Source organism: Varanus komodoensis, unplaced genomic scaffold (assembly GCF_004798865.1).
Source record: "Varanus komodoensis strain SLA01 unplaced genomic scaffold, ASM479886v1 scaffold22, whole genome shotgun sequence".
Lineage (NCBI taxonomy): Eukaryota > Metazoa > Chordata > Lepidosauria > Squamata > Varanidae > Varanus > Varanus komodoensis.
Window position 1 is genome coordinate 14,075,864 of NW_025335606.1, and position 27,978 is coordinate 14,103,841.

Genomic DNA, 27,978 nt, shown 5'->3' on the forward strand with positions numbered 1-27,978 from the left:
GGGCCTAAGGGCAACACCCAGCTGGCACAAAAACGTTGGCTAGCGTGAGGAGCTTCTGCCTGGGAAAGGTGGGAGTTGTTGCCCAAAACATCCTGGGGGAAAGACTGGCTTAACTCTTTATTTGCTCGGCGCCTGACGGGAGCCGCCCGCTTCTCCCTCGCGGACACACAAGCGCTCGAGACGCGCGCGGGCGCGGCCTTTCCGCCTCCCGGCGAAACCGGCACCCTCAGCCCCGCCCAGCGGCCGCCTCAGCGCGGCGAGGGAGGAGCGAGGCGGCGTTGCATCAGCTGCCCGCGCCTGCGCACTCCCGCGCCTTCCTGTTGGTGGTTACGCGTCGCAACGTGGTACCGGCTCCGGGATGGACGCGCCCGGGGAGCAGGTAAGGGTCGGTGTGATTTGTGGCCGCAGCTTCGGAAGGGGGCTGGTTGTTCCTGACCTGCCGCCGTTGTCTTCCCGGGCGGTGTTCCCGGGAGGCTGCTGTGGCGGAAAAGGAAGAGGCCGCGCCGGGCAAGGAGGAAGACCGCACTGGGTCCTCTCAAGGCTTGCCAGGGACCCGCTTTCGGGGGCGGGGAGGCTTCGTCGGGAGTCGGTCTAGGCTGGGTACCCAGCAAGGCGGGAGCTTTTCTAACGCAGCCCAGCGCTTCCATGAAGCCTTAGGCAGAGCCCCCTTGTCTCTATCCACAGGGGCGGTGTTAAGTACCGAAGGGAACTGGGAGTCAGGGCCACAAAGTTGTTTTTTGTTTTTTTTTTTTAAGTATATGCTGTAAGCTCTCTTCGTGTCTTCGAAGGTCCTATTTGTCACAAGGGCTGTATGAACAGGCGAGAAGAGGGCATTTGATTTCCGGGAAAGATAACCCCAGCCTGAGAGAGTCAAAGGCTAAAGTATATGTGAGCAAAACCTCAGCTAATCGAGGGGGGCCCTGTACCTTTATTTTGCTTGCTGAGATCAAGGTGCAGAGCCCTGATGATCTCTGCTGTATCTGGGACAGCAGGAATAGATTGCTTCCCAGAGATTCAGAGCTCTTGGTGAAAGATGTGGGGTTCCAGCCTTTCTAGGCTGTCTCCTAATCAGAGCAGTAGAAAGGAACCATTTGCTTATTTTTCTGGAGTTTACCACTTGCCTTCCCCTTTCTTAGTCTACCCTTTGTTAAATTATAGCCTGCAACCCCTTTGAGGCAGGGGTTGTAACCTTTTGCCCCAGCACATAGGGAAGTTGCTATAAAAATAAATAATGAATATCGATGGGGAGACATTTGAGTTCTCAGATGCTCTGCAAACCTGAAATATTACAGCATTAGCCCTGGACCAGGTAACCTTTCGTCATAGCTATAGCCACCATCTCCCCACATTTGCTTTTCTCATACGACTTGAGCTGGGTGTCTTCAAGTGTCTGTTTTCAAGCCCACACTGCAGTGTTTTATGCTTTCAAAGAACTAAGGTTAGCATCTACAGCATGAAAAAGTATGACAATCTTCCATATAAGATAGGTGAAAGCCTCTTTTAAGAAAAGAATAAAAGAGTGCTTTTAAATGTATTCATTGTGTAAATACCCAGTTTGTAACCTAAAATACATGTAGTACCATGAACTTTCATTGGCTGTCTACTTCATTAGATGCTGCAGCAGACAGCATCCACAAAAACTTATACTGTATGTATTGCTCTTTGGTCTGGGTTTTGTTGCAACAGACTAACATGGCTACACCTCTGGATCTTTATTTTTAAGCTTTGCTGTTATACTTATTTTGAACTAAGACTCTGTGATAGAACACAGGCTTCACATGCAGAATGTCCAACATTCAGCAATGTAAAAACACCTGCCTAAAACTTTGGCGAGTAGCTGCCAGTCTGTATTGATAGTACTGGGCTAGAGAAACCATTGATCTACTCAGCATAAGGCAGCTTTCCATGCTCCTAATATCTTACTTTAAACTCTTCTGAGAGGTCTGCTACAGAGCAACCAAGGAATGTAATAAATATCCATCTTTGAAGGATGCAACTTCAAAGACAATGTACTCTTTGGATCACCAGATTTGGAGGACTAGTAAGGTGGACCATAATGACTCACACAGCACAGTTAGCAATAATGAATACAGAACACCTAATCATGTCTGTGGTTTCTGATTAATCTGTAACAAAATGGTGTGATTGGTGAATTCACCCATAATCATAAATTGTGTGATAAAAGGGTAATAAAAATGCAGTGAAGTGCTACTAATTTAACCACCCAAAATAGTAGCTGTCAACTTTTAAACACATGGGAAAAGTGTGTGCCCATCTGTAAACCAGCAAGTGGCATCAGTGCCCTGCAAGCATGAAATCCTATGGCTGTTAGTGTCTAGTACCAGCTTCAACTCTGGAAACTTGATCCAAGGTCAAAGCCGGGACCCCAGGCTTGGAGCAGTCTCCTCCACCACCACTATCCCATGTCCCACCACAACCCTTGTAGAAAGAACTGTGCCAGCTGCTTCTCCAAGGTTGGAGAAGGAATATGGGGAGTGGAGGGAGACCAGTGCTGCCATGAGAAGAGGTGTCCTAGTGGTGCCTTTGTCCCTTTCTCTTGCTCTCCAGGGCAAGGGAAGCCAAAATCATCCACCTAAGTATTTTATAGGGAGGGAGACACAGAGGCAACCTTCATTTCTGCACTCCTCCTGCCTTGTATAGGGTGCCACCAGTTCTCCAAATGCAAAGTGTTTGGGCACTTGGATTGGATTGTACCTTTAGTAATGTTAATGATGACTCTTTGAATCGAGTGGTTTGATTATTTTCTCTTATTGTTTCAGACTGTTGTTGGAAAAGAGAAAAAGAAAGATTCAGAAAAGAAAAAAAGCAAGGAGGAAACTGGTGTTGGTGGCCGCTCAGAGGTAACTCTCTATCTTATTTCAAAACAAGCACTAAAGATTGAGCTTTACAAAAATTATCACTGTAACTTGCCCTCATTTTCATGCAATTTACTGTCAAATGGATATTCTTAGAGTAGTGCTTTTAAATTTTCTCTCCATGAATTCGTCACAATCTGAGCTCAGACAGTGCAAAAAGTGAGTCTTCTGCTGGCAAGGTAACTCATCTACCCACCAACTCTTCCCCTTCTTTCAGCCAGCCTTACAAGTTAAGACCTCAGTGTATCACAGCCAGCCACCCTACAAGAAGGTGGTGGTGGTGGTGGTGGTGGTGGTGAATGTTATTTCTGTTCTATACCATCCCACAGCCAAAGTCCTCTGGGCAATACTCTGTAGAGATTTGACTGCAGATAGCTCAGCCCCTTCAAGTCTATCTAGCTACTAGTCAGGTGCCTACATTCTCTTTGTGAAGTTGAATTGCAGAGAGGAATGTACAGACTTGTTCTAGATCAAAAGTTGAGCTTCTGAGGCTTGTTTCATTCCTCTTCTGGTAACTGATTGCTCTTGAGACAGTCAGGTAAGACCATGAAAATAACTTTATAAGTCCCACATAATCTAGAATTGTGTTTCTAACAATGGCTACCCGGAATATAAAAGCAGAGTATTAAGGCAACAGACTCTTTTTTCTTTGCTCCAAGCATTTTATTTTGCGTAATGTGCTGTTCTTGAATATTTCTTTATGTACAGCATTTATATGCTACCCATTAGTCAAAAAGACTCTCAGAGTGGCTTTGGTCTTGGTTCTATGCATGCTTGGGCAAGACAGCCAGCTGACTGAGGAATTTTGACAGTTGTCTAAACATTCATGGGATTGTGCTCCTTCGAAAGCTAAGTAGTAGGACAGTTTCTGCTGTCAAGCTTACAGTCTAAATGAAGACATCGCATACAAGAAATAAAGGTTAAGGAAGAAGGGACGTTCCACTTAATTACAATGGCTTATAGTGAAATAACTTTATAGTCATAGCATACAGAGACAGTTCTGGTTTGCGCACATGCTTCCAGTGACAGAGCTGCTTGCATGACATCTTAAACTCACAATATAATTAAGCTAATAAGTTTTTGTGCAACCACCCAGTGTGTTTGTTTAGGCATAGTTCAACATACATGAAAGCTTTAAAGTGTAATCCCGTACACTTTCAAACATGCATTCCGTTGTGCTATTAGATATGGCAAGTGGAACTTGCAAGAAAATATTGCAATGGAAATTGCATCTGTTCAGGGTTCTGGCTACCCTATTCATACCCAATTGACTCTTTTGTGGTTCTTCTGTCTCTTTACTATAGTGTCTTTCTTCTAATATGCTGATACTTCTGTCATATTCAGTGATTGTTTTGGCTATGTAAAGAGTGGCCCTCAGAGAATAACAATCATGATTAATGCAGGTAATATTGTGCTGAAATTTGATAATCAACAAGACCTGATTCCATAATATGTCATTTTTGTTTTCTTTTGCTATTCATGTGCAGCTGCATCCTTGGCCTGAATATATTACAGAGCGGTTAGAAATATATCATAAACTTAAAGCGGAACATGATGGACTTCTGGCAGAACGAGCTGCTAAAGAAAGCCAGCCCATTAAGGTTACCTTACCTGATGGCAAACAAGTTGATGCTGAGTCCTGGAAGACAACACCATACCAGATTGCTAGTGGAATCAGGTATGGGTGCTAGAGAATTCAGATTGCCTTCTCCAGATTGCAAATTTGCATTTCATTCTTAACGGTATATTAAATAGCCTCTCCATTGCTCTTGGTATTCTCTGTAGTGATCCTTTTCTCTAAAATTAAATGCAAATTTTGTGTGTGTTTTTAAAAGTAGTTTATTACTAGAATAATCTAATCATTAAGATATTTGTGCCAATATGATTTAAAACAATCAAGAAATTTATACCTTACAAAAATATTCTTCTACCAGTGGTAAAGTATGCTTGATCCAAATTTCTGCAGTAGAGCTGCTACCAGTGAAGCATTTCATGTTCAAAACTCCTGGCTCAGGGCAGTAGCTTGCTGTTGATGTGGGCTGCATCCTGCAGATAAGGTTTATTTATGGCTATGAGTCCTTTGTATGCTGTGAAATCAAAAACATGGGATTTCCTGACACGATGACTACCACATGGTTAAGCAATTGACTGCATTTTTTGCTGCACCAAGCGCATGAATAAATTTTGTGGAAACTTCATTCTTATAGCTCAGAATTTGTCATCTCCATTGTATATTTTGTTTGTTTGCCTGACATTAGTTATTGCTGCACTTAGGCTACAATCCTATACTTACCTTGTAATAAGCTTAATTGAATTTAGTGGGATTTTATTCTTGATATACATGTGCAGGATTATTGCTGCTGTAGTTATCATTACATTGCATCTATTCTCTTCTGAGGAACCCAAGGCATCTTGTGTAGTTCCATTTTATCCTCAGCCTGTAGGAGCTTCATGGCTCAGTGGAAATTAGAAGCTGGATCTCCTGGGTCCCCTGTCCAGCATTAACCACCACAGCACACAGGCTGTCAGATTACACTGATAATTACACTTTAGGAAATGTTCTGGTTTTAAGGCAGCTGTAACCTATGACTATTAAGCAGAATGAATTAGAGCATTTATTTATATGCATATATGCATACACACATGTATGTGTAGAGGGTTGATACATGAAGGGTCCATCTTCTAACAACTGTGTACACACGCACACACATGCACGCATGTACATGCTCGCTCACTGTGAGTTTTAGTCAGCCAGGAAGGAAACTTCAAGGTGATCCTGACTTATCTGGAAGTTTCCCAGGAGGTGTGTTCTATAATTTCTCGCAGGATATGTCAGTCTTCCTAAACACTCCCACTGTTCTTCATGATAGGGCAAGGAGGGATTTCATGGGTTTTCATTGGCTGTTTCCTATTACAAACTGTTTGTGACAGTATATGGCATGAATCCAGTCAGGCAAGTTCCAAATAGTATAACAGATATTTGACACTAGCAAATTTACCATAAGATACCATAGTTCTGTTTGCCAGCAAGTTCTCGAAGTGTGTTCATTATCAGAAAACAAAGCTCAGAAAACCCCCTCATCTGAACACACACTGTTTTATGTTAGATCTTTAAATGTCTAAGATTGGGAAATTAGGACTACCAATCAGCAGCAACTCATGTGTCACTTAGACATCTGTTTTTTCTGAGTGTGTGCCAATAGCTTACATACCTGTTTATTTTGCATTTTTAGTCAAGGCTTAGCTGACAACACTGTTGTTTCTCGAGTGAACAAAGTGGTTTGGGATCTCGATCGTCCACTGGAGGGAGACTGTACCTTGGAACTACTCAAGTTTGATGATGAAGAAGCACAAGCGGTAATCTGCAGTTTGTGTGATTACTCAGTTGTTGAGTTATGGGAGGAAGACTGAAAGAGAAAATTTCTGCTGAAACTAGTTTTCAGGAATAATTGCAGAATATGCTTGAAATAGGAAACACGTACTTCACAGGAACTTTACAGGAAGTGACACCAAAGTTTTCAGCATCTAGCAGCTGTGAGAGTGATAGATTAACTTATAATATGACACTCCTATCATTGCTATTGCTTAATGATGCTTAAATAGAACTGTTGTGTGTTTTGTTTTGTTTTGTTTTTTGGAGTATTCTACAAGACTAATAGATGCTGCATTATTTGGAGCCATTTCTCACACCTTGTGGAAAAAGCAGAACTATATGTCTCACTGCAATAATCAGAATACTGAGTATAGCTATTTACACAATACAGTAATTAGCACAGAAGCAGTAAGCTAAGCTAGCAAACACCTCTCAGAGAAATACATGAAAGTAGAATAGTGGGTTGCACAGATAACCCCTTCTCCTCTTACATATTTATACCCATTTACTTATGTTACATCTCAAGATGGATTTTATTTGTGAACCAGTCTGAAAATCAATCTTGGCTGGAAGCTAGGAATAATAATATTAATAATAGTGTTTTAGCATATTAGTAGGAAACAATAGTGTGGTAGCTACATGTGACATTCCATTCCTTCTTGTATTTAGCTTTGTGCTTTCTAATAGCAAGTAAGTTAACCATTAGTCCTTGAAACAAATGTAGATTGAACACTATTGTAAGAGTAAAATTTAGACAGATAAATATTTATTTTCATGCAGAATGTTTGAGAGTGATTGAGAGTGCCATATGTGGATATTTGTTCCATCTCACCATTGCCAATGAACTCCAGTTCATTTAAGTTTGAAGGTTCCTGGCTCACACAGTGTATGGTCTCACATGCAAACTTGAGACACAGTCTACTTGAGAGTTTTTCTTTGTATAAATGTTAACACTTTGTCATAAATGGCTTTGAGATCACACTTAGTGCATGAATCTATAAGCTGCTTACTCTCATTCTGCATACCACAGTGGTTTGTTGGACTGCTTCAGTTTGTAAATTGGATCATGTTTGCAAAACATAAACTGGTGGTTACCTTGAACAGTAACCTAAGATCCACATATTTGAACTTCTTGTCCTACATATCAGAGGATATCATTTTTGGAGCTATGAAATATACGTATATTTGCCTTAAGGCAAAATTGAAAGCTTTTAATTATTTTTAATTGAGATTTTGACATAATTGTTTATAATAGACACAAAAAAGGCTAAGCATGGCTTTCCAAAGTACACGTTTTAAAATAAAACAATGAGGAAGCAGTCTGCCTTATAGAATGCTTGATTGGCAATCTGATTTTACCTGCATACAAGAAATGGATGTGAACTTTAATTTTTGAAGTGTGATATTCAGTTTTTAACTTTTGCATCACCACAGTTTTGCTTTTGTATTAGAAGTGGCCATGTTTAGAGAAGACTGTCATATTTAGAGAAGACAGTCAAGATGCGTGAAACTTTTCTACATCATTTACATTTCTACATCACTGACATGCATGTGTACTTACATGCCAATTTTCCATGCAGTGAAATCCTGAACCTGAGAACAATGAGTAGGGAAAACGTATTTGCAGTGCAGCAGTGAGCAGCAGCACTTTCTGTCAGTGCTGTCTAATTCCTCTGAGCTTAAAAAGCATTTTTCCTATATGAAGGAAATTCTTTTTACAAAGGGGCAGTGCAGGTTGGGATAAGTCAGTGAGTCCTATTGAAAGGTAGCTTTTCCCATAATGTCTTTGAGCAAGAAAAGCAACTGCTACTATATTTTCCAAACAAGCTTTTTTGTTTGTTTATTTAATTGATAAATCCAATATATGACTATTATTCATTCAGTAGGATAGAAGTTAGGATGGAGAAGAGAATGTGTTTTTAAAAATTATGCTAAATAGTACAACATGAGTATCAGAAACTATAGTTGCAGTTTTTTTACTCTTCTGGGAAAGAAAACTGATAGTGGATAACAGCCAGGTGTCTTATTCTGCTATTTGTCTTCCCTCTTGCTAGGTGTACTGGCATTCAAGTGCCCACATAATGGGCGAAGCCATGGAAAGGGTATATGGTGGCTGCTTGTGCTATGGTCCACCAATAGAGAATGGATTTTATTATGATATGTTCCTTGAAGAAGGGTAAGTGTTTTGTTTTTAGCTGGATTGTTACAGCCTGCTTCAGAGAGAGGAAAATGCAATTTCCCCAAAATCTTGGGCTGAATAAACACTTGAATTTAACAGAACAGCCCTGATGTTGAAGTCTGACATATCCAGAATCCTGACAGCTCCCCACTGATAGAGCAGAAGAGAATGCTTTTTTCCCTTTTCTGTCCCTCCCCCTGCCTCTTTTTAAAAACTGTTTTCCTCAGCCTGATGCCAAATGAAGAACATTAATTGTGCCAGTTCGTGGGCTGTTGTTTTCTACCCCCATTCCAAGGGTGCGTCAGAAGGCAATGAACACACTGCTTCTTTCTCGACATCTCTGGGATGCTTCCTTTTTGTTATTTGTGGAATTTCCACGTCCTTATGGAGGATACTTGCACAGTCAGGTTTCCCTCTCCAGTAGAAAATTTCTGGCTACCTTCAGAGAAGATATTTTAAAACTGTTTTGGTATTGTGAGTTTCAAAGATCAAAACAATAACAAAACAAGAAATGAACAATGGAAATAAACATATAAATAAACGGAGTTTGTGAAACTGTTACAATTAATACATATATACAGCAGGATCCATATCCATGTAAATTGGTTCCAACCATCCCCAGCAGATACCTGAATCGGCAGATAATGGGAAAGTCTGTACTATATACTGGGTTGGCCAGACTTGCTCAGCGGAAGAGCCACATATGGTAAATGTCAGGTGTTTGAGAGCCACAAGTGGGTGCCTGTGGACCGTGGCAGTGGCAGGTGACAGCAGCAAGCCCAAAAATAAACTATATACCCAAAATAAACTTAAATATGCAATATACATTTCTTTTTTTTCAGTTTCATTATTCTTACCTCAGCATACATTTTTTCTTGCCCTATTAAATCAAGAATATTCACTTACAGAAAGCACTTAATCACTTCTCTTTGGTACTTTATGACTTCTCTTTCGAACCAAGGTCAACCATGGTTAACTGAAAATGTAGTAACCAAGCCAACAGATATGGAGGTCCTGCTATACTATGTACACCTAAATATTTTATGTATAGTCAAATATGTTACTATTCTTAGGCATAGTTATACCTAGACTTCAAGAAAGGCAAACTAGATATCCATTTGTAGATTAAACATTGTAAACTCCATTCAGAAATTGAGAGCTTTATCAAGTCTTCAACCCATTGTATAATTGAAGGTGGCCATTTGTCTTTTGGATGTTTTAATATTAGTCAGAGAATCCTATGGCCCCTGGGACTGTTTCTCAGCAACCATAGGATTGTGTTCTAACAATTTGTTTTCAGTGATAGCTCCAATTTGTGGAATTCACTTCCAAATGAGGTCCATTAGGCCATATTTTTACTGGCTGTTACAAAGGGCTTTAAGACCCATTTGTTTAATGCAGCTTTCTTAAAAAATAATACTTATTTGGAGAGCTGTTGATTGGTGTTACTAGTATTTGCTTATTTTTAGGAATCTTTTCAGTTCCTGTTAGGCCTAGTTGTTATTCATGTTGTACCATGTTAAAGTTTACTGTTATTTATATTTTTCTTTGGAAGCCATCTTGTCAACATTTTTACTCTGAATGGGGGACTATAAAGTGTTTATAGTCAGACAGTCTACCTAAACCATGGACTGTTATCCTCCCAGGTCCAAAGCAAGACCTTCCACTGCCTGCCGCAGAAGGATGCACTGTCACTGTTACAGAGGTGGGGAGAGCTGTAGTGCCAGTGCGCTGCTGGTGGGATTTGGCAAGGCAGCGAGTGGTCCTGTGCCGCTGCCAGGCGTGGGAACGCACACACTGCACCGCTGCTGCTGGGAGTGGAGGGACACACGCCGCCACTGCGTGCTGCTGCCAGAGGGGAGTGGGAACCCCCTGCAAGTGGTCGCTGCCACTTCCTTCTGGCCTCCCCTCAATATGTGTCCTTTTGCTCAGCAAAGCCTTGGCAGTGAGGAAGACCACCCTGAAGACCACTTGTGGTGCAGCAGTACAGGCAATCTCCACAGTTACCGTCCCCCCCATGGATTGGTGTGAAAAATGAATTCAGTGTGTGGCATTTAGTTGGGCAGGCTTTGCAGATTATTTTTTGATGAATACACGGAGATGGAAGAGAGTAGAGTCCAGGGAAGCAGTGTGTACTGTCCTTATCTGTTTTCATTTTGTTTGCTCCAGAGGTGTCTCAAGCAATGACTTCCCTGCTCTAGAGACCCTGTGCAAGAAAATTATGAAAGAGAAACAACCTTTTGAGAGACTGGAAGTTAAGAAGGAAACTTTACTTGAAATGTTTAAGGTAGTATCTTACCTGATTTCATGTCAGCTATAGTTGATACAGTTGCATTAGTTATGTGTTACCTTTGTAGTACCTTTCCCTGATTGTTGGTCTGTCTAGTCCTGTTCTTGACAGTGGCATCTGGCAACTTACTCTCCAGGGGTACTACGGATTTTATTTATTCATTCATTCATTCATTCATTCATTCGGAGTGCTTGTATGCCGCCCCATTCGCATAAGCCTCAGGGCGGCTTCCAACAAATGACAATATACAAAATATACAGGATTGGAAACATCCTGGAGTTAGATAAAAGCAATAAATAATTTAACAATCAATTAAAATAACATTTAAATGAAAAGGTCTTGGCCTGGCACTGAAAAGCAAATAATGACGGTGCCAGGCGGACCTCTCTGGGGAGCGCATTCCACAGATGGGGTGCCACCGCAGAGAAGGCCCTCCTCCGGGTACTCACCCACCTAATTTCCTTCACGGAGCATTCCCGGAGAAGGGCCTCTGCCGCTGATCTTAGAGGGCGGGAGGGCAAGTATGGATGGAGGCGCTCCTTCAGGTACCCAGGTCCCAAGCCGTTTTTAAGATTGAATATGGGATTTCATATCGAAAAAGTATTGATTCTTTTATTTGAGTTATGCATGATCCTCTCAAATCAGGTGTTTGTAGAACTTGAATACCATAGTGGAGAGAGTGCTTTGAAAAAAATCAAAAGCACTGGTAGTACTAGGCTTGGCTTCAAGGATTAAAGATGGAATTATGCTGTAGAACTCTAAGAAATCTAATCTTTCTATGTGCTGAATTTCTTATCACCTCTAAGTGCATGAGTGCGTGCTTGTTTTCTTCTTTCTTTGGTTTGTAAATGCTCAGCATTGTCAGAATTAGGTGGCTTTGGGCAATCATTTTTTCACTCAGTGTTTTGCAGCTGCTGAGATAGAATCCTCTATAATATTGTTTTGTAGGATCCCAGTGTGGGAGGGTTCTGTAGCTTTCAGGCTTCTGCTTCCTTAAGCCTTAAAGTCAGATGGAATGGAGATTTCAGCTAGCTCTGCTCTATAATAGAACACAGTTGCAATTAACCACATCTTGGGTTACCTTTTAAGTTGGTTTAATTTTGTGGGATAGAGAAATAAATGTCTTAAATGCCTATAGAATTCTGTTTTGCTGTTATTTTAATGTTGCAGACTTTTGCTGACTATGCTGTGGCAACTGTTTGTAGGCATAGAATTTACATTGTAGCATGGCAATGATTTAACTCTAGTTCATTTAACTTTCCCTTAGTACAACAAGTTTAAGTGTCGCATCTTGAATGAAAAAGTCAACACTCCGACCACAACTGTGTACAGGTAAAAATTCAGAAATCAACCAAGCCCAAATCTCCTATAATCTGATGGCATAGTGTATCACAGGAGTCTAAGGTTCATCCTTGTCTTTTAGGTGTGGCCCTTTGATTGATCTTTGCAGGGGACCTCACGTTAGACATACTGGGAAAATCAAAGCATTAAAAATACACAAGGTAAGGAATTAAATTCTTCTCCAGTGCATTGGTTAAGTAAAACTACAGTAACTGAAACAGCGGATATGGGGGTTTTACTGTATATTTAAAATTATCTGTGAATATGACAAAAAATGTTATTCAGCTGTTCGGTTGTGTCTGACTATAAGTGATCCCATTGGCCAAATCTTGCCACACTTTTCAATCCAGTGCCACATGACAAATATGTAATTTTAAATACAAATTGTATAAACAGTGATGCCTTCCTATAAAATGCATATTTTTTGTACACTGGTGTTAAACATGTTGTGATTTCAGAACTCCTCTACATATTGGGAAGGAAAATCTGATATGGAAAGTTTGCAGAGAATTTATGGAATTTCATTTCCGGATTCAAAAATGCTAAAAGAATGGGAGAAGTTTCAAGAAGAGGCAAAGAACAGAGATCACAGAAAGATTGGAAGGGTGAGATTAAGTTCCTGGTGGCATGGACTGAATAATTTATGTGAAGAGAGAGTGTCCCACTTGTGGAAGGATATTATACTAATATTTGTGTATTTTAAAACCTTTTAAACATTTTACTCTTAAGGTCTGCTTTAAAGAACTGTGTGCTTAATAGTACTCAAGAATTATGCATGATTTTTAAATCCCATTTTTATATTTCTGTGCTATCTTTAATAGGACTGCACACATACCAGCTTTTAGGGTTTCTGTATTGCTTTGTCACCAGTATTAGAGGCCTGATTCAAGCCTCCTTTGGAAATAACATGGAGGCAGATGGAACTCTTATGGAGTGAACACTATGCCACAACCTGTGGGCACAACCTGTGTATTTTCAAAGATGATGAACCTGTAACGCTCATTGAGTTATCAGTTCTGTATCTTCTAATATCCGTTGCTTTGAATGTTTCCTTTTCTTTTTCTTTACATTACGGGAGAACGTTTTCTCCTCTGCTTTTTATCCTGGCTTTCCTAGAAATTATTCATACTTTCTTGGGGAAGCTGTATATGTTTCAGAACACTGAGCTTCAGACTTCCTTAGTATGATCTTATTAAGTGATTATTTCATTGCTAGCCAAGAACTATGGACTACAATGCTTAAGGATTGCATAAATGAAGCCAACTGGAGCCAGGGGTCAGACTAGATGGCCTGGGAGGCCCCTTCTGACTCACTTTGTTTCTGTGTTTCTAAGTACAGGGTAGAAAATGCTTAGGAAAACTGTTTTTTTCCCCCCTACAGGATCAAGAACTATTTTTCTTCCATGAACTTAGTCCTGGTAGCTGTTTTTTCTTACCAAAGGGAGCTTACATCTATAATACTCTAATAGAATTCATCAGGGTAAGTCAAGACACCAAAGCCGCCCCACAACCCCCTACTGAATCCTTTGGAAGTACATGAGGAACTGAATTGTATTCACACAGAGGGCAAAATTCCTCTTGCAGGCAGATGAAGGGGAGTGCTCTTTGCCATTAGTCCTGCACTTGTGACTGTGCGCAGTGGCATAGCAGGAGCTTGCTGAATTGCTTATTTTCTGTTTCCTAAATCGTGCAAAACATCAGACTATTTATGAAACTTCAGCTGGACTGCAATACAGCTGCTGGTGGCCTTCAGCTTGTTAGGTTGTATGTTGCCCTGTCTTGCCTAAAGCTGCCTACATATAGCACAGCTAATCAGTCTTGGCACCCTGTACAGTTGGCAGCTATGTAATCCAGTTCATGAATTGGCTCAATGTATTTCTTTTGAACTGAGGGCTCTTATATTGCCCGTCAATACATATATGTATGTATCTAAGTAGGAAAATAATGAGAGTTAGATTCTAGCAGCATTTGCTTAAATGTAGAATCATGTCATAAGCCCATATATACTGTGCTGATACACTGGCATCAAAGGGAATGTTGAAGCTGGAACCTTTTCTTCCATTGTATTCTTCCACTTTTTCTCTAGCTTACCTCAGCTTCCTTCTGGATTTTAATAACAGGGAAAAGCAAATTAATAGGCCCGTTCTGTTGAGTTGCTGGATTAAATGCTCATCAGTAGTAGGGAGAAGCAAGGCTTTGCTCTAGGGATTCTTCAGAATTTGTCAGATTCTTCTAGCCTGCTCATATATGCTTCTGATTTTTAATAATCATCTTTCAGAGTGAATACCGAAAGCGAGGATTCCAAGAAGTTGTCTCCCCAAACATCTTCAACAGCAAGCTTTGGATGACCTCAGGGCACTGGCAGCATTACAGTGACAACATGTTTTCCTTTGAGGTGGAAAAAGAGGTCTTTGCTCTGAAGCCAATGAACTGCCCTGGACATTGGTATGGACCTAGCATCAGATAAGCATCAACATTCAAATCAGCTCACTTCCCCACTTCTTAATGAATGTTTTGTGATGTTTGATAATCACTATTGAAATACCCTTGCTTAATACTACCTTTGCCCTGTTATTTGTATTTAGATTATTTAGATTAAAATCTCTCAAGCTAGAATTGATCAAACTGATGCTCATATTCAACTAAGATTCAAGTGTTTCAGTATAGCCAGTGGCCATCTTTTGTGTTCTAAAGCATGCTGGTGGCATGCACTCACCTCCTTTGCCCTTGATCCATCCGTTATGGAGTACCTCACGGAACGCTTCGTCCAGCCACAACATACCCGGACAGTCCACTCATCATCCGAGTTCTTCCTCCAGTTGCCATCTGTGAGGGAGGCTCATTTGGTGGCAACAAGGAGGAGGACCCTTTCTGTGGAGTCCCCCACATTATGGCATGAGCTCCCCACCAAGGCCTGCCTGGTGCCAACTCTACTATCCATTCAGCACCAGCTTAAGACTGCCTTTTTTTGCCAAGGCATTTACCAACTCTGAATAGGAGCTGGGGTGGAGTTTACTGTTTCTTAAAGCAGGCCTAGCAGTCCAGACTGTGTTTAGTAGCTTAGTTATTAAAATGTGGTTTAAGATTTTAATGTAATTCTATGTTGTTTTTGTTATTTAATTTCATATTGTATTTTATTGCATTTATTAACAGTTGCTCACTACCCAGACAGAGAGCCAAACAGACAAGTTTGCAATTGCAACCCCATGCTAAGCAGATGTGTTTGTTGCCTTGCTGCCTTTGGACCAGATCGCGCACATGCACTGTACTTTACTGGCCTTTTGGCAAACTTATTACAAGATCAGAATATGGTTTTGCATACAAATGTTCATCTTCAGATGCTGTGCCTCAAACAAGAAACTTTCTGGACAGGAATGTGTGTGCAGTATTCAAAGCATTTAGGAAGGAAAAATGGAGAATATGTTTTCCTGTTGATGGCAGAAATGCCCATTCTGGACATCACATTTAGTTGCATGTCCTGTTTCTTCCCATTTCTGTACTAAATGGGAATTAACGTGATTTGAAACAATTATACCTCTGGCAGTGACCACTATTCATGGCACAGTGGTGCAGATCTACTTTAGTTTGCTGGTATGACATCCTAGCAAAACTTCTGCTGAGGCGGCGACTGTGCACTTATTGCTGAAGTTTCTTTGGAAGCGGTTGCAGCATCAGCTTATTTGCTGGTTCAGTAGACTGTAAGATGAGATATAACTCAGGACATGGGAAAATAGTTATTATTTTAGAATTCTTTCTGAGTAAGAATATTATATACTAGGGATGGATTCCAGTTACCGTAACAGCTTCTGTCAGTTGAACATGGTGTGCATGGAATTCCACCCTGTTTAGCAGCACCCTCAAAACTTAAGTATGCTTTGAAGGGTTGCAGCCCCTGCCCCCCCCCCCGGGGGGGTAGAATTTAAGAGTGTGGGAGCTGTAGTGTAGTAGAGGAGTGGACATGTGAGCAGGAGCACCCTCCTTGTGGGACAGTGGCCTCTTCAGTGTGTTTTCAGCTCCTGAGAATATCAAGACATTCATGGATCTCGATCTTAAGGAATCTCTCTTAACAGTGCAGTCCTTGAGTTCAAGCACATACCTTATTCTTTCAGCCTCATGTTTGATCACCGGCCAAGATCCTGGAGAGAGTTGCCATTGCGACTGGCCGACTTTGGAGTGCTTCATCGTAATGAGCTTTCAGGGACACTTACAGGTCTCACCAGAGTGAGGCGGTTCCAGCAGGATGATGCCCACATATTCTGTGCTATGGAGCAGGTATAATCAATATATAATTGAAGGGAAATGATCCCCTAGAAATGGATGGATTTTAACTGCATCTCTTTTTGTTTCATGTATAGATTGAAGGGGAGATAAAGAGCTGTCTGGAGTTCTTGCGTGCAGTGTATGATGTGTTTGGCTTTTCCTTCAAACTCAATCTCTCCACTCGTCCTGAAAAATATCTAGGAGACATTGAAGTGTGGAATCAAGCTGAAAAGGTAACTTTTACTATCTTCTCCTGGACCCATGAATAAGATAAATTTGATTGCTAATTGTGTTCATGCATTCATTTGATTTTATAAATGTCTACCTCACACTTGGATGTAAAAATGTTTCCATTCTGGCTGCATAGGAAAGAAATATAAAAATATAATTAAAACTAGCAGCTCTGAAGGTTGTGGAGCAGCTTAGATATTTTAGCTTGAATCTCTGTCCATCCACTGGAAGAATTTTTTTCTCCCTACCTTGACATCCCTCTCGTGTGTACAGACACATCAGAACTGCTCCAAGTGACTGGAGACCCTGGAGTAGATTCTAGGGATGGGGGTGAGTGGCGGAGAGGACATTCTGTTCTATCATAATGTTCTCCTCATGCTAAGTTGGATGTCACACTTCTTTGAACAAGTTTTCATGGATAGGAGTCACTGAAAACCAGGTTGCATCCAGGAGTAAGATCCTCTTCACTGGAACCCATGGGGCTTTCATCCTCCCCTGCTAGAAGTCAGTTGCCAGGCAAAGTCAGGACATTGGGAACATTTCTGGTATCAATAGGATTGATGCCTTGAGAAGGGATAATAGATGTATTTCTGTGAGCTGAACTTAGGAGTAATGGGTTCAGGATTGGATTGTAAAACCACATTTCAAAATGGTATTTTATAGATCAGTTAACCTTTTAGTGCACTTAAACTACCTAAGCTGTAGCCGGTATACTTGTTCTTAAGCTTGTTCTTGTTCAGTACAAGCTTAAGAAAAGGCTGTCATGTCTATTGTGAGAATAAACTAGCAGATTTTCCAGGTAATTCTCAGTAGAGTGCCGCATAACTGATATTCTGGGCTGTACAGCAGGGGTGACAACAGTGAGAGTTTTGGGGGACCTCCAGACCCTGCATTCTGTGGAGTCCCGTAGAGTGCAAGATGCCTCTCATTTTTAAAATTGTTGTTGTTTGCATAAATAGTTGTGAACTGAATGTGACCCTTGTGCTCTGTAGCACAAAAGACTGTTTTTTGTTTTTTGTTTTGTCCTGGAATTTTTTTCACTTGCTATTGCCAAATTTGAGGGTGCTGCATGTTTCCACCCTTGCACTACACCTGTGTAATGTCAAGCTGTGTTGTCAAAAAGAGAAAATAGGAAATTCAGTTCATCTTACATAGTAAAACTTCTAATGACCTGTATATCATTTCCACTAGCAACTTGAAAATAGCTTGAATGAATTTGGTGAGAAGTGGGAATTGAACCCTGGGGATGGAGCTTTCTATGGGCCGAAGGTTAGTAAATTAGATCTTAAGTGAATTTGAAATAAAATGCGTCATTGTGCTCATTTTTGTAACTTGTTCCACAAGTTCATTTGTACATGATACCCATGACATGGTGCCTGCAGTGTTTGTACATATCTGGGGTGGAGGGCTCATTGGGAAGTAGAGCTGAAGGTTGGCTTAGGGTACAGTCCTGTGGCCTTCCATAGCACAGACAGAACCACACCGGCTGCCTCCCCAGAGGTCATGAATGCTTTGGAGAGGAGGAAAGGGGCATGCTGGGGGCAGGAGGCTCATGCTGAGGACCTGTGCCAGTTCCTGTTGGTGTCCCAGCGTCCTTCTCTTTTCACAGTTTTATCCAGAAATCTAGATAAAAATCAAGATGTAAGGAATAGTGTCATCAGAGGTTGCTGCCGTGGACCCTCATTCAGGGCACAAAATGCATGTAAGAAGTTTGGACACTCATGCATCAAGGGTGGAACAATAAGATTGCACCCTTAATGTTGTGCTATATATTATATAACAGAACTATATGTAATGTATGCTTTAAACCACTTGGAACAGAAGAGAGGCCAGTTTCATACTGTTTGCTATACAGTGTTTCTTTTTTCATAGTGGAGAAGAGGCTTAATCCATTTCTGTACCTCTCAGAAAGATTGTCCTATACAGTATATGAACTAGTCTGTAAAGTAAAATGGAGAAAAAGAGTGCAGCTATCATTGCAAATACTTTTTTTCTTCTTGCAGGAGTAACCATCTTCCCGTATCATATACAGTAAAAAAAAGTTTGTGTATAGTCAGCCAGGAGCCCACTTAGCAAATGGTAAATTAGGAAATTGAGATACGATGAGGAGAAGAAAGCAGCCTGTCGGACTAGTGCCTGGGTGCTCCCCCCCAGCCTGCCTCCCTGGCCACTTGCCCATTGTCTTAGTATTTTTCCCACCTTGTGACCGTAACCCTTGTGCTGAGGGAAACGGGGGGAGGATGCACAGCCACTGTAGCACCACACTGGACTTTACATCTGAGGAAGGGTGTTGCTGAACCTAAGAATCCTGTTAACATTTATTTCATCTCATCCCCAAACCATCCTTCGCTCCAAAGATTGACATTCAGATTAAGGATGCCATTGGTCGGTATCATCAGTGTGCTACAATCCAGTTGGATTTTCAACTTCCAATACGATTTAATCTCACCTATGTGAGGTAAGATCATCATGTGTTTTATTTTGCTTAAAAGTATTTTATTTCCTATTTTTTGTTTTTTAAAACTCTTTTAAATCTTCCAGTCATGATGGTAATGACAAGAAAAGGCCAGTAATTATACACCGTGCTATCTTGGGATCTGTGGAGCGGATGATCGCTATCCTCACTGAAAACTATGGAGGGAAATGGTATTGTATCATTTTTCATTTCTAGTTTTGCTCATTTTCACAGTGGCTGCATTTGGGCATCACAGGAAACCGTTGTTTACTGTTGACTTTGGCAATAGCAAGTGGAAAGACTGAACCCAAGGCATTTCTGAGTCCAATTTCTAGTCCTGGTGTTAACCTACAAAGCCCTTTACAGCTTGTGGCCAGGTTACCTGAAGGATAATCCCCTTCCATGTAAACCCCCTTGGATTCTAAGACTATGCTCAGAGGCCTTTCTCCAGGTACCCCCATCAAATGAGTGGTCCCCTACTGGTTGTGTAATGCGCATCCCAGGTGAGCCTAGTGCCATTTAAAAAAATAGTTTTGATCTTTGAACTGCTTCTGGCTTTTATCTTGGTTAATTTTATACTGTTTTAAATTTGTGGTTTTTAAATTAAGTTTTACTTTATTACTGTATTTTATGTGAAGAATAAAGACCAGTATTAGGCCTGTGGTTGGTTGGTTGGTTGGTTGGTTGGTTGGTTGGTTGGTTGGTTGGTTAAAACATTTTTATACCATTCCTATTTAGCCAATGACTCTCAGGACGGTTTACAATATATTAAAATTTTAAAATCATAACGAACAACATGGTTTGAGCTGCCACTGCTGATAATTTCAGAATGATCACCATGCCCTAAACCATTGTTTGGTAGATTTCACACCTATGCTAATCAATCTTAGTCTTATAGAGATGAACAACCTTCGAACATACTGTGCATCTTTTCCTTCGTATCACAACTAAAGCATATTTTTTGGGGCCCTTGAGTTCGTTGTTTCACATATAATGCTAGTATCTATTGCAGAAATGAGTACCATGAAAAAATGGAATAAGGAGTGTGAATAAATTAAAAAATAAAGCCTTAACATGGACTGAGAAAAGTGGGTGGCAGCTTTGTAAAGAAACAAAGCTTTTCACTCCAGAAAAAAAGGCATGACATTACAGTGAGAAATACTCAAAGGTTCAATTCATACAGCCATTCTTTTAAAGGTAGCTTAAATTTGCTGTTGTCTGCCAAGTGATATAAAGTTAGTCAATAAATAAGGCTAGTAATACTCGTGTTTTACTTCTCTTCCTGCACAAGGCCACTCTGGCTGTCCCCTCAGCAGGTGATGGTGGTACCAGTTGGACCAGCATGTGATGAGTATGCTCAAAAGGTAGGGATTTTTTTTACTCCTGTCCCAGATTTACAGGCAAAATTTATGAAACAAAGCACTAACAGTGGCATGTTAACTGGATGATGCTCTCTGCAAGCCAGTTTCACCCACTTGAAGATATAAGATTCAGCTTGGTTCGTTCAGCAGTTCACACATGCCCAGTGAGTGTTTTTCATTTGAAGGGCATCCTGGGTCCATGCACCTTATTATAAGCACCTGGGCAATTCTGGTCCTTTGTTTTTGTCTTTTTGGGAGTTTTTTGGTGCAGCAAGGATGCAGTCTGTTCTTAGAGAGAGACATATTCAAAGGCCCCCTCAAGGCATGGAGTTACTGTGTTACTTTACAAAATGCTTTATTCTTAGAGAAAGATGTTACTAAGACTATAATTATTTAGCCCATTTCAATACTACCATTATGTCAAGGCATAGTTTACAGTTTTTAAATACAAAACAAACATGTCACTGCAGAAAAAGCAATCAAAACATATGAACATAGTGCTCTCAAGGCTCAGTTAGCAGTGCTGCTTGACATGGGCTTCTTCACTTCTCCCTTCCCTCTGAGCATGTAGGTCTTCAGTAGCCCCAGGGAAGGTGGAGAGACTGCTATAAGAAAGGTAGTAGCAGAACATACCTGATCCACTAATTTTGAAAATATTCTGTGTTTGTGTGTACAGTCACTACTTTGCAGAGTTTTGGCTTTTTCTCAAAATATTTTAGTAGTAGTTTCAGATTTTATTTGGATTTGGAAGTGGACATCTGAAATATAATGGCTGGGTATCCTATGAATATGAATTATATTGGAAGTATTTGTATTGGGAAGGTGCATTGCTGTTTTTGTTCTGCTCTGCAGCTGCTAATTTAACTGTATTGGAAAGTATTCACATTTAAGATGCCTGCAGCTGCTGCATATGCTGTGGTTTTTCACAATGCAAGAACCCTTGGGCAGGCATAAGTTTCACTTTTGTGTTAGTGTCATCTGCATTCTCTCGTGTCTTTCACTGCAGAACAGGGAAGCAGTGTGCAATTGCAGTATCTACATCTTAATTGTACATGTCTAATTGTAGTATCTGTGTAAATTCGTTTGAACAAAGAGTAGAACCCTGCTGCCATGTTTCCGAAATCACTTCTGCAGCAAAGATGTAAATTTGACTTCACTCCTGCATTCATCTGAATATCTTTTTTTACCGCAAATGCACGCACGCACGCACGCACGCACACGCGCGCGCGCGCGCGTAGAAAACAATGCCATGTATTTCTCCCTCCTGTGCCTGCTGGCAACAAGTCAGGCAGGGTGGAATGGGGAGGTCTTGCCGCCAATTCCTCTGTAACAATAAAGGTTTGTACTAGATGGGCCTTGGAACCTGTCTAGGTAGTTCCTTTGTTGTGGGTAGGTATGGAGAAGCTGTAGAGTTCTGTTGACCGTGGCTTCTTCTCTTTCCTTTTGGCCCTCTTCTTGACCTCTCCAAGCCTTATATTATAGCCTCGGGGGAACAGCCATTGCTGTACTTCCTCTGATGGCAGCAGAGGGGCAGCCCAGGGACAGGATTGTAGGAGGCCGTAGGATATCTACTTTCTTTGGAGGGAGAATCCAACATATCCTGTGGTACCTGCAACACTCTCAGGGATAGTAAGATTCCTTTGTTAATATCTAACTACTAAATGTCAATTTGACTGTAAACTCTGTGCCTTATTACATATTTATCCTTGCATGTTAATTTTTATGTAACTCAGACTTTTCGCTGAGTCTAGAAATGCTTCTTTCCAGTCTAAGCGTAATCTAAATGCTGTCACATTGATGCTCTCTAAGGTGAAGCAGCAGTTCCACGAAGCTGGCTTAATGACGGACATTGATGTGGACCCTGGCTGCACCCTGAACAAGAAGATCAGAAACGCTCAGCTCGCTCAGTACAACTTTATTTTAGGTAACAATATTATTGCATTGTTCTTCTGAGGGTACAAGCCCAAGGCTACCCTTTAGATACCTGTAAAGCTTTCTAGCTCCACCAGCAGTATTACATTTTGTAAAAAATATATTTCCTTTGAAGCTTCTCTGTGCTGCCTTATTAGCTGTAGCTAGTGTTTTTATTCCAGTTTATATCAACTGCCTCTGGGAAAATCTTTGTCCTTCTTACTCATAAAAAACAGAACAGAAAACTGACCCAGGTCTCCTTTTGTGGCAGCACAGAGTGACTCAGGAATGGATGATTTGCTCTGCTGCCTCATTATTTATATTATTATTTATTTCATTTCTCTACCACCCTGTAGCCAAAACTATCTGTCAGTTCTGTATAAAATGCTTGAGTGATGTGCCACATCAGAATCTCTGTTCTGCTTTTTGTTTCTCATCGGCTATCTCTACCTGACTGTTAAAAATGAGCAGATTGCGCCAAAGGGGACTGGTGTATCCCCATAATAGTCCCATCTTGCTTATAAGTTTGGTGCTTTGGACATTCAAGAATAGGTTAACTCCTCCTGTCCTTCATAACCACATGCTGCATAAGGATGATGACCTTCAGCGCTGCTCCCAGTTCTTCCCTTTCTTTTGTCTAAGGCAGAAATGGCTTTCCTTTCTGGTTGATCTCACATCTCTCACCCACATCTTGCACTCGCTGCTGGAGTCTTTTTACCTTAGTACTTCTCCAGATTTCAGATTCACAGCCCAGAGATGGTGGCTTTCTTCACATTACTCAGTCAGAGCCCTGGTTCTTCCTGCTGTACTTACTTCCCTGGGCCCAGTCCTCCCATCCAGACACTGGATGAATATATCCAGTCATGTGGCTTCTGAAGGGGACATTATCTCAGTCTTGGTTACTCTGAGAACCTTACTTGCTGTCTACTTAATGAATTTACAACGTGACCTTGCAGGCATTCATTCTTCGGTGCAGGCATTAAAGTCACTTGGGCACAAGACAGCATGTATTAAGGAGCTACTTTTTATCATGTGGTCAGACTTAGAACCGGGACTGAAATTGAATATGGTGTAGACAGGCCTTCGTTCTTTCTTCACTCTGATATTTCACCTCCATCTCAAGACGGGCATCTCCTCAGAGCACCCCTGTTCCCTATGCTGCAGTGCTTCCCATTCTGGCAGTTCTTTATTAGCCTCAAGGTACTTATGAAAGTACCCTTTGAATTATCCATATTGATTCTACTGAGGTTCTTTTCAGCGAGGTCCACCTACCTAATGACCCTCTTCCCAGCCAGAAGCATGTAAGAATGGAGTACTCTCTCTGTCAGCTTCTTCTGTGTGTTCCACAAGGCCATATAGGGTGTCATTCTGTACTTTGAGTCATCCTTTCCCCCTAAAGTAGATTCTTTTTTTCCACAGATCACAGGTGCTTGTCCCCCCTTTCCTTCACGCCAAGCCCCTGCAAGAGTCTGTGGCGCAAGCTGGATGTGCACCAGAGCTCCCAAAATCTTCATTTGCTTTGTAGCAGAGTTCAGACATAAGGACTCACCCTTGTGTCCTTACACCCCATGCTTTGGAGATTTCCCATCCATAGCTAGATGGTTTAGAGCATGCGTTTCTGCAACCCCTGAATCTGAAGACTGAAAGGCCTCTGCATGCCATGGCACATTCTACCTTAGCAGGAACCACTTGGATTGCCTTTGCAACCAGTGTGCTGCTCACAGAGATGTTTAAAGCAGCTTCTCAGTCTGTCTACCCTGATTAGCTTCACTGAGCACTTAACATTTGCCCCCACAGAATCCACTTTTGGAAGACTAGTGCTACAATACATTGTTCCTCTAGAAGGTATTCAGTTTTCTGTCTGCTCTGGTGCAATGGAGGCATCCAAATCACTCTTTATTTCAGCCAGCTGAAGCTGAGCACATTGTCACTGGTTTCTGCTCTGGCTGCACTCCAGCTCTGTGGGAGGATGAGACCTTTTTATTTTTTCCTACTTGAAGTTCTAATAGCAAGCCCTTTCTATAACAGAGTAGCAAAGCCAATAATTTTGTGCATTTTGTCCCTGTGATTTCTTTAGATTTATTATTTCTGATGAGCATTAAGTAGTTCTAAGTATATCCAGAACCCTGACAGCTCTTTGAATATAAACCAAAACCAGCCAAAGACATCATGACATGAATACTGAGGAGCAGAAACAATACAGAAACAGTGAGGATGTTGGGCGGACTAGATTTGCTGATTGTCAATATATTTCTTGGACTCCATTCATCAGACCTTGTTCCTTACTTGCCTTGTTAGACACATGTGAGATCTGGAATCCATCCTGGTTTGGCAGCATCTTTTTATGTTGCTTTTGCAGTGTGTGGAGGCATCATCATGTCTAGTGTTAGCTCTTAAATATTGCGTGGTATAATAGGTTAGTTCAGCATCTTAAATGGTAAAAATAACAAAAGCTTTTGCCTGCTGTTCTCTCTTTTAGTTATTGGGGAGAAAGAGAAGGCAAGTGGAACGGTTAATATCCGCACCAGAGACAACAAGGTTCATGGCGAACAAACTGTGACTGAAACAGTGGAGAGGCTGCTGCAGTTGAAGAAGTCGCGCTGCAAAAATGCTGAAGAAGAGTTCTAAATCCCATAAATCCTGGCTTCTCCATATTAGGCTGTCATTAGAACGGGATCCTTCTCCCACAGCCACCCACTGTTGGTCCTGCTGGACAATGATCTTTGCACTCTATTCTAGTTAAAATGTTTTTTATCAAATGAACCTCAGCCCAGATTTTTTCATATATTCAGAAATTAAGTAGAAAGTCAATTTTGTATGAGTACAGTGGCCTTCAATGGCACTTAAATGTCAGCTCACGAAGCTCTGTGAATTAAGGATAAAAAAGACAAAATGCAAAAGGGACAATAGATTTATCAGGGATTCAGATATCACTGCAGCAAGTTTCAAATAATTTTCCTCTTTCCACAAAATAAAATTTTAAGAAAATGCCTTCATTGTCAACATGACTCTGTAGTAGTGTATTCTTTCACATTTGTAGCCTTGTTAATTCTGTTTCGTCAAAGACCTCATGTAAGCCAACCAAGTGCGTAATTGCTTATTTTAGTTGAAGCGGTTCCTTTCTGATGATTAGATTGTAAATACAGCAGAATGTCAGATTCAGCCTGGACTTCTTAAAGCAGAAACCTTAGCATTTGATTCCTCCCTTATAATACTTACTGTATATGTTGTACTTATCCTGCTGTGTGTGGCACAGACATTAAAGAGACATGGCCCTACCTGCTGTATTGCAGACTAGTAAAGTACAATAGAGGAAAGGGAGGGGAAGCGTAACACACCAAATGATAATGAGGGAACCTAGAAGATGACAAAGTACCTTCTGAAATACGATACTGAAGTTTGTAATAAAAAGGCAAATGACATTTTGTCTTAGAAGCCCTGCAATATTCCTGCTAGGATCAATTAGTCAACTTGATGAGTATTATAGGTCTCCAGCCTTTGGACCTTTGGACAGTGAAACACTCTTAAGCTGTGAGCTGAAGTCACTTGAGAGGAACTAAATTTTATTGAACCCAGCAGAATGTACTTTTCAGTAAACATACTACAAATGTCACAATGTCCTGTTATATAGTTACAAATGCAATGTCGGGCATGTAGTTGTGTCCTAAAGAATTTTATCCTGTAGATGAACTATACAAGAAATGTTAGGAGTTATGTACAATATTTGACTTGCATATCATGGAATTTTCTTTCTGGAAGCACCAGACTCTTGCATACAATTCCTAGCAGCAAGTAAGATCACCTATGTATTAGTCATGCTGTTCATAAAGCTGCAAAATTCAGCTGACAGTTCACCAGGACACTCATGTGGTCTGCAAATCATAGTTTTAGGTAACACAAGTTAAGGACTCAGACTACAGGAAGGCAGGATCAATTTCTTGTGCTATGTTTTAGTGTACATGAAATAGTAACTTTAGTGTGCACAAAATAGTAACAGTAATAGCTGCTTCTTGAGCAATGAATTAGGTGCTCAGAAAAAAGCAGCATATTTCTTCACCTTGTTGGAGTGTGTGTGTGTTTGTGTGTGTGTTACAACTGTTAGTATGAACCTTTCCAGACAAAGCTTATAATAATGCCAACCAGAAAACAATCCATCTTTTTTTGTCAGTGGATTATCAGCGTTAAGGAAATAGATGAAAGAAAGAGAAGATGGAAAGATCACAAAGAAAAGAGAAGGTCTGGGTCCCTTACAACCTTCTCTGGACAAGGCAGGGTCATTCTTCTGGAAATGTACCCCTGGTACACAGGCTCAAAAAAACCTGGAATTTACTAACTGGGACTTAAGAGTTTACTTTGGAAAGCTTCCTTACAGCTTTTGATCAACCAGGGCCATTCTACAAGCCTGAATGGGCAGCATGATCAGTTGAAAAGCTAGGCTATTCATAATGTAAAGAAATCACGATAGTCTTTTACAGTACCCATTACCTTCTGGTGAAGGAAATAGAACATTACATTGGGAGAAAGCAAATAACTAATGATTTATTAATATGTCTGAGCATTAGCAATTCAGCAAAGATGACAATGGAGAAGGGTAAGAGGTTGTGCGACATAAATGGAGTTGCATCAAGGCTCTTTCTACAAAAGGCAACTTCTGTGCGAGTAAAGACTTGCTAGTGAAAGCTCTGACTGATTTGGGGGGATATCTGCTCCCCACATTCTATAATTCACTCCAACAGATTCTCCCAATGCTCTGTAGCGTTTTGGGCTACAGAGCCTGTCATGGGAAGGAGGAGGTAGGGAGGTCCACTTCTGCCAGGCCAGTTGTTCACGCTTAAATTTGGATTCGATGTGGGTAAAGGGGCAGAGAGGGACCACTTCTACCCATGGGTTCTTGCTAATTGTCAGGCACCCATGATGAACCTGGGAGATAATCAGTTCCCTCCCCTTCCTTTGCAACATTCCTTCACCTGACAACCTAGGAGACACTGGGCAGGAACACGTTTCCTCTGAACGCTGCCATCCTGTAGCCAGTGGCTCACCACAGTTATTAAGAGTTGTTTGTGGCACAACGTTGCTTGTGCCTGAAGTGAGGCAACTTGTAGTGGGTTTCTCAGATTTATACCAATTTTACTGCCATAGCTTTTCTCAAATAATACTAAAGACTGTTGATTTTGTTTGTTTGTTTGTTTGTTTGTGCTGGAAATCTAATGAAACGATGCAATCCCATACTTACTTTGGGGTAAGCACCAATGAACTTAATGGGTTGTTATTCCACAGTGACAGTCCTCCAGTGCAAATGATGTTATTTCTAGTGGAAAACGAGTTCCAAACTATGCACAAGACCAACTGGAGTTTCGCTCAAGCAACCTCTTTCGTAGCTACTTGCCTATTGTACAGTGGCCTTGTGCAAAGTGACAAGGTAGTGGAACTGTTGAATTTAGACCAGAGACATTTGCTTCTGAGTAGACTTGCATGGGAGTATTCTGTTAAGAGTGCCTGACATTCCCAAGTATAAAGTTTTTGTCAGGAATACAGACATTTATGCAATATTGTACTAAAAATACCCTGCCAAATAACTTGACACTCTCCCTTGATGCTGGAAGTGATAGCAACATAGAAAACAAACCAGCTGTTACTACTACATTCTTCCAGTATCAGAGGCAGTGTACTTAGGCTCTCCAGTTACTGGGAAACATGGGCAA

General features: G+C 41.0%; 1 protein-coding gene across 1 annotated transcript; it reads left to right on the forward strand.

Moving 5' to 3' along the window:
* Window positions 1-310: 310 nt before the first annotated feature.
* TARS1 (threonyl-tRNA synthetase 1) lies at window positions 311-25,279 on the forward strand. Its single transcript, XM_044431334.1, has 19 exons — window positions 311-379; window positions 2,781-2,861; window positions 4,364-4,554; window positions 6,110-6,233; window positions 8,304-8,425; window positions 10,598-10,715; window positions 11,986-12,050; window positions 12,142-12,220; window positions 12,518-12,664; window positions 13,440-13,538; window positions 14,337-14,503; window positions 16,168-16,330; window positions 16,414-16,551; window positions 17,741-17,818; window positions 18,907-19,007; window positions 19,091-19,195; window positions 20,296-20,368; window positions 22,175-22,289; window positions 24,756-25,279. Exons 1-19 carry the CDS (start codon window positions 359-361, stop codon window positions 24,902-24,904), a joined length of 2,136 nt encoding a protein of 711 aa, XP_044287269.1. The 5' UTR covers window positions 311-358; the 3' UTR covers window positions 24,905-25,279.
* Window positions 25,280-27,978: the final 2,699 nt, after the last annotated feature.